General features: G+C 38.7%; 1 protein-coding gene across 17 annotated transcripts in view; it reads left to right on the plus strand.

Moving 5' to 3' along the window:
• Window positions 1-14901, plus strand: part of camk2g2 (calcium/calmodulin-dependent protein kinase (CaM kinase) II gamma 2) — a 164549-nt gene that overhangs the window by 123152 nt on the left and 26496 nt on the right. For 3 of the 17 annotated variants that reach the window (XM_042336895.1, XM_042336897.1, XM_042336900.1), the window contains exons 12-17: window positions 652-694; window positions 2573-2635; window positions 4707-4747; window positions 8673-8705; window positions 12301-12372; window positions 13443-13487. In XM_042336895.1, coding sequence (XP_042192829.1) covers window positions 652-694; window positions 2573-2635; window positions 4707-4747; window positions 8673-8705; window positions 12301-12372; window positions 13443-13487 — 297 coding nt within the window. The remainder of the gene's footprint in view (window positions 1-651; window positions 695-2572; window positions 2636-4706; window positions 4748-8672; window positions 8706-12300; window positions 12373-13442; window positions 13488-14901) is intronic. The other 14 variants (XM_042336896.1, XM_042336901.1, XM_042336898.1 and 11 more) reach the window with 10 other exon arrangements.

A 14901-nucleotide genomic window follows, 5' to 3' on the forward strand; every position in this document is an offset into this window, starting at 1 on the left:
CAGACAATTGTGCACAGCAGTGTCCCACAAACAGTCGTGGATTGAAATAACCAATTTATTATTGTTTTTTTGAGGGATTATTATCAGGCGTGTTGAGTAAGGAAACTTGCCCAAAGTTTCACCCTGCCAGGAATCGAACCCAGGTCTCGCGCTTGCAAAGAGAGTGCTCTAACCACTGAGCTACAGGACTCCACAATGTAGTGATGGCTGAGCTGAAATTATGAAATGTGGGGAAACTGATTAAATCATTAATTATACACAATTGAATCTTTGAGCCAAACAAAGCAAGATAAATGAGAATAGAGATTCCAGAATTAATGGCTTTATACTGAGTTGAAAAGGTCAATTTGAACTTACTTTTCATATTTGTAGAATTAAACTGTTCAGAGAGCTCCAGTGCTTTAAGGCATCTCTTGAAACACAGTCTCTTTTGACAGCTCTAGGTTAATAAGTAACTTTTAAGAAGTGAGTTGTGAATAATGATGAATAATAAATTGGTTGAGTTTCATTTGTTCTGGTTAAGAGCCAAATCTTTTTTCTTTGCTGTCAAACCCTGACAGATTCCTTACCCACATTAACAAGTGCAACTTATTATGCGACATCCAGGGATCATGCGTCAAAGACTCACTAACCAATTTTTTTCTGATTCAGGGGGCAATTCTCACTACAATGTTAGCTACAAGAAACTTTTCAGGTAGGTCTGCATAAATCAATAGTTTTGAAGCAGGTTTCTTTTATGTACCACCTGCTGTATAAAAGTAGCTTTAATGTATATATGAATAAATCAACTACACATGGAAGTAGTAACTACCACCAAGAGAGTAAGAATAATTTACACAATGTCCTCAGTACAAAAGGTTCTCTGTTCTTAAGAAATGCTTATGTGTTAATTGTTGAGGTGCATTAATTGCATCATAAAACCACATTTCTTTCTCCAAGTTTCACTAATAACAAACTGTTTTCAAATAATCAAATGTTTTAAAAATTGCAGGTAAGTATACAACATAAATGCCTTGGTTTCATTGAGAAGTTGTGTTTGATTTGATAGCATTTGTCTCCACACAGTGCCAAATACTTTCTGAATGCCACAGTAAAGTGTATGAGAACCTGTGAAAAGAAGCAGCGACTCTCAACAGCAGATACACCCAAAGCAAATAGCATGTTAGATTTCACACAATACGGTGAAAGGGAAACTCTTCTTAGAACTGAGGACGTGTAAACCTCTCAAAGCCTGTTGAAACTTCAGTATCTCAGTAATGAACCAGTATGTTTTCTAATTAGAAAGCAGGGTGATGGCTATGAACACTTCGAGTTACTTAAAACTGGTATGTTAAGCTGCCAGGATACTCACCTCATAAGGTCACATTAGATTCATGTTGTGCAAGGGCGGTGCACAGCCTCTTCAGCAGAGACAGCTATGTATTACCTTGTACTGCAGTCTCCGATGATTTCTCCCCATTTACACTGTGGAGTTAATTTGGTGGAACAGAAGAGCTGCATATTTCTGAACTCTCATGTGCAGGGCTGGCTCAACTCAAATTTGGATCTTAGTTTTCTAGGTACCTTGTATGGACCAGATGAAGTCTTTACAGGCCAATGGTGTGAGATTACAGCACTGATCTGTAGAGTAAAATGGCTATAAGTTCAGTCAAGAGGCAGCAGGATGGATCATTTTAAGCTTGGTGCTCTCAGAGACATAGCGAAAACTACCCCCTCGGGTGGGCTTCTGTGCCTCTGGAGAGACTGACGAGCGTCCTGTTTATTTTGCAAGTCTGCCATTGAAGGCAGAGCTGCAAATCAGCAACACTGCAATGTTAATGCAGCATTAGTGATGTTACATTAAAGGAGCACCGTTTTCATGAAGGTGTGTTTTGCAAACCTTTCTGCTGTGTGTTTTTTCCTGGGAGGGAGGGGTAGAGGGAGATGCAGAGAAGCTCTCCCTCATGGTGCACTAGTGAGTTTTAACGCTATTTATATCACTTCCCATGCTTAAAATCAAATCAAAAATGAAGTATTTTAACCACAGTCTACATGAAGATGATATCCTTTCAAAGACAAAGGTCACTGTTGCTGATAAAAACACTGCAGCCCAAAGAGCATTCACATCTGAAGGCAGTTTCTTCTGGTATTCTGGTTGAAAGAAGAACACGTCACCTTACAGCAGAGAGGAAGCATTAACCCTGCTAATTTGTGTCGACTTTACCCAAAACAGATGATGCTGAGAGGAGAATTGCTCTGTAGCAGATATCTAGTTACATTGCTGCCAGGAGCTTCTCCTCTTTGATTCAGTTCCTGCAGTGAATAACTGATGCTGTTAGATGTGCATTTCATTGATTAATATCACTCAAGAGCATACATACATCTTAACCTCTCAAGAACATCCATTTTAACATGTGATTTTGCCTTAGGCATTTCCTTATGTGGAATGTATTTTTTTTTAAAAAGTGAAATGTTGCAGGATGGATGTGATTTAGCAGGTGGTCAGTCGAAAAAGAGCACCGGGGCTTTGCTGTTCCTCTTTTTATCTTTGGGCCTTTGCGGCTCCTGTCACTAAATACTTCCCTTCCAATAGTTGGCAGGCAGTCCACTGCTCCAGCTGCGGCGGCTTCAGCTGCTGCTGGTTTGGCTGAGCAAGGTATGTGGTGTCAAAAGGCACCGTCAAAAGCAGCATGTACACTGAGCACTTCACCTAACTTGGAATGACCTTTCATCCAGACCATCCTCCATCACTGCTTAAATACAGCTTCCTCTTCCCAAAGGAACACATGAAACACACGTGTGCATCAATATTAATAGATATCGACTGCTGCACCCACCAACCTTCGGCAAAACAAATTCAGTCATTTTTCTCTTCCCCACTCCAAGCAGAGGAGAAATTTGTTAATTGTTTAACTATTCGGAGTTTGCACTAACACTAATATGTGAAAATCTATTCCTGCACAGGACAGAATGCTCACTATACAAAACACAGGCAGTGCTTGCGACAAAACAGGGAGTACATTTCTGCTTCTAATTCAATACAAATTTACATTTATACAGTGCCTTTTAAGACAATCCCATGACACTTAACAATAATGGCTTAGGGCTCGAGCCTGGGGTGGGAGCTGAGTGGGGTGGAGAAAGATGACCGAAAACGTGGTCAAAGAGCGTCAAAGAATCTTAATGCTATCAATGAAAGTCAAAAGGCTATATTTATTACAAAACAAGTACATTGCAATAACAATTTCAGAAAGTTAAATAAAAAAGAAAGACCAGTTGTATTATATAAAGTAACTCATAAAATCTAAATCAATACACTTCAAACTCAAAATCTCATCATAAATACTTTCAAACATTTTTATGGGCTTCCACAATGCTTATAATTTCCCACCAGAATACAGAAAGCACTCTTTTGGTTACTGTCGCTCTTTCCAATCATAAAACGGGCATATCGATATGTTTTACACACATCTACACATTTTATACATAAACTGCAGAGAATGGCAGACAGGCTACATTGCTCTGCAGAGATTCTGTGCACTCCAGTGGTCAGTGAAAGATAACTATATGGAAGAACCTAGAGGAAGGGATTGTAAATGGATGAAGAGCACTTCAAAGTATTCTTTAACGGATCATTACTGCAAGCTTCAAGAAGTAAACTGTAAACAAAGAGCAGATTGCTTGAGACCTGAGGAAGGTAGGAGCCACAAGGCTGTGGAATATTTTAGGAGGTCGCTATCTGCTCACAATCATTATCATTCTCCTTTACATAGTGTACGTGTACGAGAAGCTTCAGTGACTCCTACTCAAACTGAGTACCAAGCGTGTTTTGTGAAAGTGGCCTCTTACTACCTGTACTACTACCTATAGGTGTATTTCACCTTAATGTGAGAAATACATTATATTATACATGGTATGATATGGCCTTTCTTTCTGGGAACGTGAAGGAAGAGAAGAGTTCTCATGTACTCTTCGCTCTGAAAGACTATGTTGCAACAACCCGCAAAATCTGAAATACTTCAAGTGAAGATCTTTTTTTAATTTGCCACATGCACTGAATCCTGCACTGACTTCATCTCATTCAACTAGTGCTTCCACTCACCTCTGCGTGCTCAAGCTCAAGCTGCATGAGGATTGATTGCCTGCCTAACACCTCTCAGAATTTAGTCAGCTCTCCTCTACAGAACACAGATGTACCATGTATGCCAGCACAGCGGCTGCAATTCATACCCATGTTGGGACATTTCACTCATGGAATCCACTCCATTTCTGGGTTACGGAATGTATAATGTAATGCAGGACACGCTGAGCATGTGTACTCCTCAATGCCCTCTTCCTCATGCCATCTCCCAACAATTGACACAATGCACATGCATTTGGAATGGAATGATGCTTGATTACATTGAGAAATAAACCGTGCAATACTAAAGAATACAACTCAACCATCATTCTTTTTCCTCTATATTTCTTTCCTTTTTTCACTGTGTAATACACCAAGGTAAGAGCCATACAGTAACTTCCGTTACCTGACCGCGTGTGTTTGAGCTCCCAATTCAGTTTGCAGTTTGCTTTAACAGTGACTAGCTTCCTTGTTCTATTAACACATTCTGCAACTCAAAAGAATATTTCTTCCCCGCTAATCAAATTTGTCAGGACTGAAATTTAACTTCACAAAATTGAATCCATGCAGGATGAACATTTACATTTCGTTGTGTCTGTTTTTACAGCAGCAAAGAACTTGCTGAACAAGAAAACCGACGGAGTCAAGGTAAGTTTGCGAAAAGACTATCAGTATTGTATATAATTGTGTTGCAGGTGAAGAATAAAAGACAAAATACTGTTATGCTTTAATTTATTTCTCAGAGTAAGGTATAGGTACAAGCATTAAAATGAATAAAATTTATTTCTTCCCTGTGTAATCTCTGGTACTGTTCCTCTTGCAATAGAGTGCGAATTATTGAGTTTCAAGATGACCTGTAACTCTAGTGTCTCAGCCTGATTTAGCTGTTCCTGTGGAATTTGGGAGCTGCTTATGCACGCTCACTCACAGATCAGCCTTGTGTTTACCAGCCAGCCAGCGAACCTTCATTTTTTTCCCCAGTTAAATCTGACCAAGTGAAAAAGGGAATACCTCATCAGGACATTATGACTTTTCCCTTTAATTCATAATTCACCTATAGGACGGTTGATAATTCCAGGATTACAGATTTATATGGTGCCTTGCACACAGCAGTTCATAATTGTGATATTTTGTCAACCAGAATGTTGATAAGGATTTTTTCCAAATGGTTGATCTATAGGGTGAGCATATACAAATAAGACATTTTCAATGCAGCGATGTGTACAACATACAGAAGGATCTTAAACATCTTGTTTCAAGACAGCTCACCCACTCTATTTCAATGACCTTTAATAGGAGCTCATATTGTAATTATGCTTAGCAATTTCGGAATCAGTCATAAGTTAAGAAGGATGATGGCACAGAAGACAGTTTGGATAATTGTACATCCTTTTTTGCAAATATAATTGGGACTTTGAAATCATGCCACTGAATCAACGATGTAGATTACGTGCCACAGAAGCAAAAATATCTCTGGATTATTTTATAAATAAGATGAATTGATAGGATATCCGCCATTAATTCAAAAACCTTAGAGGGACAAACTGTAGCTCAAGCAGTTGAGTTCTGGACTGCCAGCCTCGAAGCTCATGAGTTAAACTTGCCTGTTAGTCAGAGCCGAAGTGTCACGCACATGAAGCACTTTCAGGCAGTCTGACATGTAAGGCAATGTATCAAACGCAAGTATTACTTTTTAATTCCAGTATGCATTCACAGTTTTTGTTCAGGCAGCTAGATACAACAGCAACAACACAAAATTACATTTATAGAGCGCCTTTCACATCGGGAGGACGTCCCAAGGTGCTGGAATCATACGTATGTGGAGCATATGTGCCCATGAGGGTGGGGATGGGAGTTGATCGGGTGGAGAGAAAAAAGTTCAGAATCATCAGCTTCTTGGATGATTTTTTTCCAACTGATCAGTCAGAGTTGTGTTGCTAAGTACCTTGATGATGTACTGAATGTACAATCCAGAATATTCAAGTCTCCCCCTGAAGGTAAAGTTATGTTGAGTGACTCATCATTCAGAATGAAAACCTTTACAAAAGACCACGTTAACACAGTATTGTGTAAGTGTCTCAATCATAATACAATATTTCCATTCAGAGATAAAAAGAAAAACTTTGACAGCCTTTGGTAGATGTCAGATGGGTGAGAGTCATTTGTAGATTGTTTCCAAAATATGTGAAACTTTCTTTAAAAAAACAATCAATTGTAAGTTTATTGTAATTCAGATTCTACCCTTGAATTAAACATGGACACAATTCAGTTTGTAAGAAAAATGTAACTCTTGGGGTTTATATTTGCAGGATGTATACCAATCATCGTTGACCTGTATAATAAAATAATTAATTTAATAATGTACTAATTTTGAATGATTGCCAATAGAGTGACAGAGAATTAATACTAGAGTTTAATATTAATAGTATTAGCTCTGATTTGGATTGTACCAAATACGTTCTGTGTTGTCAGGAAAATAATGCAGGGATGTCTAGGTTTCTTATTACATACTCCTGACAAATGGAACACTCAATCCTGCCAATTGATTCATTTTATCTCAGAAATGCACCCTGCTATTTTGTGCTATGTAGCCATGTCAACCACAACAACCAGACTTTCATTTTGCTTATTTTCAATGAAGCAGAGTTGGTTATGATGGGCTGCAGGGTCTTTCTATTTAAATGGTTACAAAGGACGCTTAGCAGATTTGCTGTATGCACTCCTTCCACAACTAGAACTTGCTTGCCCACCATTTGCTCCAGTCACAAGAGAGGGCAACAACTATGCAGACTGCTCTGGAAGTAACCTCTTGGTAATAAAGCAGAATCACTCCAGTATTCAAAGTAGAAATGCTAGAGAACTGCTCTTCCTACATTGCAGGAATTCATTTGGAGGCAAACACAGGAATCTCTTTCATGTTTTACTCTCAGACAGGAAGACTCATCGATCTGGCAGGACTTGAGCTTGGGTGTGCTGCTTTGTTTTTCTCTGATCAATATAGCGTGCACACTTGACTGGGAGCCTTTCGACTATATGGCTGATTGGACACTTTCGTTCACAGCAGTGAAGATGAGGAGCAGTGGTTAGCATTACAGTCACTGTGCTGCGCACTCCTCTTACTTTCTCTGCACTGTTAGCAACCTCTGATGGTTGCACCCAAGCACTTCATTCATGCATGTCTTGTTTGAAATTTCTCCCAGCGTGTATGAGTGGTTTATCAATTCCGGAAAGCATGAAGCCCATGCCTAGCATGCAAGAGGTCATTTTAACTGAATCCTGGAGAAACCTGGGGGGAAGCAACTTCAACCCTTCAACCAACTCCCCACTGCACAAATGACAGCTAACCATGCTTAGCACACTCCTGTTGCCTTTCTTTGTGTGATCATTAAGGTAGAAGAGAGACCAAGCATTTATCAGCTGACGCCAGCACTAGTGCTCCTTGTTCAAACGTAAGGCACATCAGATGTTAACCTAGTTGTGCTTTTATTTTCCCATAAAAACAGGTATGTTGTAGAAGGTATTTTTCCATTCTCCCCATCTTTAGATGAAGTTGTTGAACATTCAAGGACAGTTCTTTGTTCCAAATTAGTTTAATAATAGCTACATTCTTTTGATTTAGAATCTCTAACAGCCAAGAGCAAGAGACAGAGAAAAGTCATCAAACCCTCCATCCGAGGTGGATGTAAACATGTTTTAGGAATTGCTCAGGCAAATCAATTACACAGGTGTGAAACAACAAGTGTTTTGTTACCAGCCAACTAATTTGCTGCTCCTTGATCTATTTTACCATTTATCCCAGTCAGTGCCCCTCCAAACAGCCTTCATCAGCCTCGGGGAGTAAAGGCCTCTCCGCTATCTCTCAATTCTAACAGATATAATTCTGTAGCAAGGTCCTCTCTTGGGCTGGCCATCTATCTCTTTCCACAGCAGGGGGCTGCACTTTCCAAGCTTACAACTCTGAAGGTATTGACATAAGCATAATGCAAACAAAAAAGGAACTTAATTAAGTTTCTCATTAATAATGATTGGTGAAGGATGGCTAGGAGGAGTTCTAGCACTGAGCTCATTTCAGACAGACATCTCTGCAGGTGAAGAAGAGAATCGTCAAAAAGATAGAATTGATTAACTTCTTATTCCAGTTCATGGGCCTTTAAAACATAATTATTTTCCATTATATTATGGATTTAATGGATTAATTCCTGAAGCAATCTGTCCTCACAACCTGCTGTGCAGAATACATTTGATGAATGACCATCAATGGGCAAAAAGACAAAGTATAAGAAAAACAGGAGATACATTCATGCCTTTGGATAAGATTGTATCAACAAACATTTCACCATATGTCTGTGAAATTAGTTTGATGTTTCCTAGATGTGTTAATTTGTAAACACAGGTAGCTAAGAAACATGTCATTTTACTGAGCCAGGTAGATTAGAAGCTTAACCTTTCTGTATATGTTGGTCCTAAAATGTAGTTGTAATCCATCTGTCCCTCCACAACAATCTGTGTGCTTTTCATATCTAACCAGTGGAAATTTCTTGTTCTCTTCCTTCTCTTTTATTGAACTGTTCAGAAAAGGAAGTCCAGTTCCAGTGTTCATTTAATGGTGAGGATCTTTTGCAACTTAAAAATTTTCACCTCATCTCCGACGGGATCACAGAGCACATACCATCCCGATCATCCCATCCAGTGGTATCACTGGGGCAAATTAAGAGTGCTTGTGCCTTTTTGTTTGTTGTCGTACTGTTCCTTTCTCATGTTGTCCTATGTTCTCTTAGCTCATGTTATCCATTTATAGGAGCATAAAAGCACTAGTTTTGAAATTGTACTGACTCTTCTATCATCATCGTTTTTCATGTTATATAAAAAAACTCTGCCTTACTAAGAGTATATCAGGGACCAGCAAGCAAGCAGATGTAATCCTTTGAAGACTGCAGGAGCACCTTTACATCAAAGTATAATGTTTGTATTTGTTTGACAAGATTTATTCCAGTGGCAATTAGCACTTATCAGTGAATTAACACAAACAGAAATATTATTCTGCAACTCAAAGCATATTTCTTCTTTGTTTTGAAAGTTTCTTTACGAGTATGCTTGAATCCTGATAAACACACCTTGTCAAGAAATAGTATACTTTCATCAGGTTACAATAAATTGCATTTAGAAACAATGTGAACATTTCTGTGCCACAACCGATTTGTATTCAATTGTTCAATAGATTAAACCAAATTTAACAGAAAAAGCCTTGAGAACAAATCTACCAGTCGAAGTTGATTATGCGTCTACGCTGGACTGTTTTCCCTCAGTCAAACAGGTTCATATAGCAAATGGGCATTGAACAATAAAAATACCATATGAAGAGGATTAATGATTTGGAACATTTTCCCTATGGGAGGTGGAATTCCACTCAATCCAGACTGATGGGGCCACAACTCTCTGATTCTGAATGAGTCAGTTTCTAGTAGTTCTTGAGTACATACCACAGCAGTGCCCATCTGCATTAGTTGGATTAATAGAGGCCAAAATGACTGGTGCCATGGGAAATGGAATTTTCACCATTGTAGAGTCAGGATTTTCTTCTGATATTTGGTGTAAAGGCACATTGTTTAGGCAGAGCTCAGGGAACTGACCCTGTGCAATATCATGTCATTTACCAGTCCTGCAGTGCTTACTGTTGATACTGGGTACAAAAACTGAGAGAAAACAAACAAATTCTCCAACAAGAATATCTCTCACCTTAATTTATACAACAACTCACCAAGCAATGTAAATGGAAAAGTGGAAGGATGTGTGGAGACCATTTAATGCCATAATATTAAACGGGTAGTGTAATTATTTGGGACATTAAAATCCAAGGGTGTACTTATCTGGTATTGAATGTATTGATTCACTGACAAGTATAACCATTGGTATAAACATTGCAGCATTTTATTTTACTTTGTGAATTTGGTGCATTTTGATTTTGTTTATTTTGTTATTGATTGGGAATTGGAGGCTAGCACTTGCTAGAAAACTGTGAACATTTTGAAAGCTTCAGAGGACATAGAGCACTCAAAGGATTAACAAAGATATAGGGGAGGTGCAGTGTTAATAGCTGAACCCCAATACTGTTAACCACAAGAAGGGATCTGTGTAGTATCAACCAAGGTGTCAAACCTCCAATTTGCCTAGAATTAAAGATGGTGGTAGAAAACGTCAGTCTTTTTATTAACATCACAGACATTTTCTTAACAGTTTCAACAACGTATTCTCATCTGAAAATCTTTCACCTAAAATTCATACACTTGAAACTGTTTAACACATCTTGCACTTGCATTTTATGGTGCAGTTTGGTGTTTATGACTCACAACATTTGACTGCAAGTGCAGAAAAATCACTGACATCCTCCTAGGAACTAACCCACTGACACTAACCTCTCTTGCCATGTATCTGATTGTTAGCCTGTAATAAACCTTTGTGTGTTCACAGTCAAAAGCTCTGTGTTACCATGTCTCAGCACTGTTTGTCTTGCAATTGTAATTCAATACAACCAAAGGTAGCTTTAAAGTTAGGTGTTTGTAATATGATTTACTTCAGAGAAGCACTGAAGATTACTTTGAATGGAAAAGGTATCACTAAAGGGTGTACAAAATGTCCGCACTGGAAGTAAATTGCGATTTCCTCTATTCTGTTGCAGTGAATGAGGTAGTTAATTAAATATGATGTTTTTAGCACAGTATATAACTCTCCATAAACTCTTAGCAATTTGGCAGTGCCAATCATCCTAACATCCACCGGGAAAGACACTAAATTTCTCTTGTAAATTACTCTGGTGATGTATAAAGGGAAAAGCCCTTCATATGCTTACTCCCGTCACAAACATTACACTTTGTGGCAAGAGGAATTTTTGCTAGTTTTACAGTCCCTCCTGTACTGTGTTCTTCAGTGTCTATGTTACGGTTTGAAATACAGGTAAGTAATCCGATAAGAAACAATCTGCAGATTGAATATGTTTAAGGAACCTTTTTCATACATTAAGGGATTAATCTCTGCCCTTGAATCTTCTCTTCCTCCTCTTCTCCTCCTCCCCCTTCTACCCCCCTCTCCCCCCACACACACTGAATTAAAATGGGAAGAATTCGACCCTAGGTTAGGTCACAGATGTCTTCCTTTTAACCAGAATCACATACAGCATTAATGAGAAGTACTGGTTTGTGCGATATTCATAGTAATCTGTGTGAGTAGGCAGTAGCTCACGGAAAGTGGAGTGAAGCTTTGAGTTCACATAAATCTGCCCTTTTATACTGTGCTGGGATCTACTGTTTTACAAGAGCCAATTTCTGAGCAAATTGGGGCAAATGTACGAAAATGGAACAATTCTTTAAGGACGGAAGAATTTTGATTCCTGAGAAGTTGTATAAAGATGTTTACATTGCACGTGGTTGTCTACAGTGATAATCAATTTGAAAACTATCTGATGAGAATTACCCCAACACACAATATGCCCGTTATTATAATGCAGCTACTTGATACCTTAAAACCATTAATTGTAAAACAACTCTGGGGGGGGTTTCAATCAAGAAGATTCACTTTCTGCTGAGGTTCAGTAAAATATGTACCATAAAAACTGGCAACGAGATGTGTCATCTTCAAAGCCCCGAGAGTCAGCAATTTCCTTATTTGCCATCATCTACCTTTACACCAATAAGTGCCATATGCATGAAGATAATAATATAGCTTGTTGCAGTGGTTGTGTGCTCAAGTCCAAGCAGTAAGTACTTGCACTAAAATTTCTCTGGATTTTTTTTATCCACGTGTGATTGTACGAAGGTGAACTAAGGAAAAAGAGAACAGAAGGTGGTGCAGTTCTCAACACGTTTGTAGTTGGAGCAGGTTAGGGAATTAACAGTTTGTTCAGAGTGATTGGCTGCCCAATGAGCCTTGAAATGAACCATCCCCCACAGATCAGAGCTGTGCCAAACGGACGCTGGACCTTTTGTTGCCGACAGTAAATCACAAATCAATGGCTGGTAAATATCGTGGCTGACTTTCCAAAAAAATTTGTCGCTTTCTTTTCTTTTTTTTTGGAACCACACCAAGTTCAGCTGAATCAGGATCTGAAGGGGGTTGAAAGTTGCTGTATTTGCATTTCTAAAGTGGTGTAATAGTGTCTCCATTCAGTTTCGAAATACTGAAAGCTAAACACTCTGTTTTCTGCACAGCCACAGACAAACAACAGCAAAAACAACGTAGTAAGCAGCCCAAAAGAAAACATTTCTTCACCAACCACAATGGTACCTGCTGAATTCTTATTTCCTTCGTGTTGTAACTTTGTTTTAGTGAAGTCACCTTTCTCTCTGTTTATTTTTTGGGGGGGACAGTCAATTCCTCATCCAATTATTCCTCCCCACTCCTTCCTCTGGATTATGCTAAATGTTTGCCAAGTTTTCTTTTAAACCCAAAACATTAAGGTTTCATTGTGCTAATTTTCTCGGTTTCCGATAATTGTTGAAAAAGTTAACCTATTGAGAAATAATAGTTTTTGATGGACTTAAGGGGGATAAGCATTGGAAGTAGCAAATACTGTATGTACATTTTTAGCTTAAGATTGATTGACGCCAAATAAAAAAATGTAAGGTTTGAAAGATGCGTAATGTTTGGAGAGAAAGTAAGCCACGTGTTCACAGGAACTGCTCCGATAAAAGATAACTTTTGCTTCGGAAGTAAATCAATAGGTGTATTTAAGTTTAGAATGTCATTGTCCTGTGCATATTTGCAAGCAACTAGTCCAGCACAAGTAAAACAAAATAAGAAACAAGTCTATGGAATTTGTTGTTACATATTCTTTTGTGGCTTAAATCGTTCTTGACTTTGTCAACACAATATCGCAAACTTTGGAATGGTAAATTGGCAATACCTAAGTCCAATTTGAGTGAAGTAGATCGATTCTTACAGAGTCTGTGTGTCCCTTTGGAGCTGCAATGAACTTAGTTAGTATAGCCAATAAAGCTCATAAGAAATTAAAGCAGACTTGTGAACCTCAGAGTCCAGAGGGGCTTTTAGTCAATACTTTGGAATGTAAATATTAGCTGTGAGGTCCTCGGACTAGCTACTTCAGCCATTGGATGTTTAACATTTCAGGTCAAAAGGTTTCCTTTTAAACTAATAACAGGAGAGAATTGAACTGTTGGAATTCAACTTTGTTGTAGTGTGTCAGTATTTTGGCATAAGACTCAGGTTGACATTTTTTGACTTAGACAAACTATTTGTATTATAGTACTTTTTTTAAAAATGACAAACCTAAGAATTTGTGCATAAAGGTTTACCACATAATACTAACTTCTTTCCTGTCTTGCTTATTCAGGAGCCACAAACAACTGTAGTCCATAATCCCTCAGATGGCATTAAGGTACCCGTTTCATGTCCATTTGTCATACCAGTAACAAAACACGCCTTTGTTTGTACATTTTATATAGCTGTGAATAATTCCTCTTTCATGTTTAGTCTTTATCAAGTTGTCAGGCACACATTTAATAAGCAGGTATAGAATTGGTACACTCTCGTGCTGAGTAGAGCAACGAGGCTCTTAGTAAAATGGTTTTGTGCATTACAAAAATATTGTAAGGAAATAATCAAGTGTCAGTCTGGCTCATCTCTGAGTTAGAGACGGTGGGAAAGCTCTGTTGTTTGGAGATGCCATCTTTCAGATGACACATTAAATCTGTTCAGGAGGATGTGAAGGAAGAACAAAACGCCATTCAAAGCGAGAAGGGAGATTCTCGTGGAGTCCTGGCCAGTTCTCCAGATTAATTTGCCTCAAAGCTGTTTGTGGGGCCTTACAGGCACAAACTGTTGCAGTATTTGCCAACAAAAATAGACACTGGTCAATAAAGCAGCTTTGCTCACATCGGTATAAAGTCTGCTCGAGTGTTAACGTGAATGGGTTGTAAATTGGATCGGTTTGAAGTCTGAATGAACACAGCAGTCAAACAGACCAATATGAAAGATCTGTGCAGTCGTAAAAGTGGTGTGTCTGGAAACGGCTGAATTCCTATTTTTACTTCCGGAATTTTTCTTAAGAGGCTCAGTATCGAGCCATCTGACTGAAATCTGGAAAACTCCCTAATGGAGTTAATCGGCAGCCATGACACTAAAACGTCAAATCATCTGTTTGGGGGAAGCTGAAGATGTAACTGATATGCTCTTGGCTACCCTGAGGTCTTTCATTTACATTTTGACCATGTGAATTATTTAACTTTCTCACAGTGTTTTAGCACTTTGGATCAAACAATATACTGTATATTCTTGAATGAGTGTGGGTCCTGGGTGCAGACGGTTAAACCACACTGTGGGGGCTTATACAGGGGGCTCTGGTATAACTCCCTTGTATAGCTGTGCCATTGAAAGAACTTGTATGAAAAACGTCTGTTTTTGTTTAAGTCTATGGCCTGAAACAAAGAAGATGCTGGAGACGCAATCATTTTCTATGAGTTTGTCTCAAGCATGTATCTTCCACATCTACTTGTTATAATGCGACTTCATTGTATAATTTATCACTCAGAGGATACTCGCAGCTGTTGAAAGTGGAATTTGTTCCATGCAAATGAAACTTTCATGAATAAAAATGGGAATGAACATCTAAGCCAATGGTCGCACCGATATTTAGAGGGGTTTGCTCATCATTCGAGTGTCCTGGAAGTGGCAATTTAATTTAGATTTAGAGACAAGTGCAGACTAAATCGTGCTGCATCGTTGCATTTGGACACGGAAAACTTACTGCTTTATGCTAGTAATGGTGCAGAGCCGTGGGAATAATTAAGCAC

The sequence above is a fragment of the Callorhinchus milii genome, unplaced genomic scaffold (genome assembly GCF_018977255.1).
Source record: "Callorhinchus milii isolate IMCB2004 unplaced genomic scaffold, IMCB_Cmil_1.0 Scaffold7, whole genome shotgun sequence".
In the NCBI taxonomy this organism is placed as follows: domain Eukaryota; kingdom Metazoa; phylum Chordata; class Chondrichthyes; order Chimaeriformes; family Callorhinchidae; genus Callorhinchus; species Callorhinchus milii.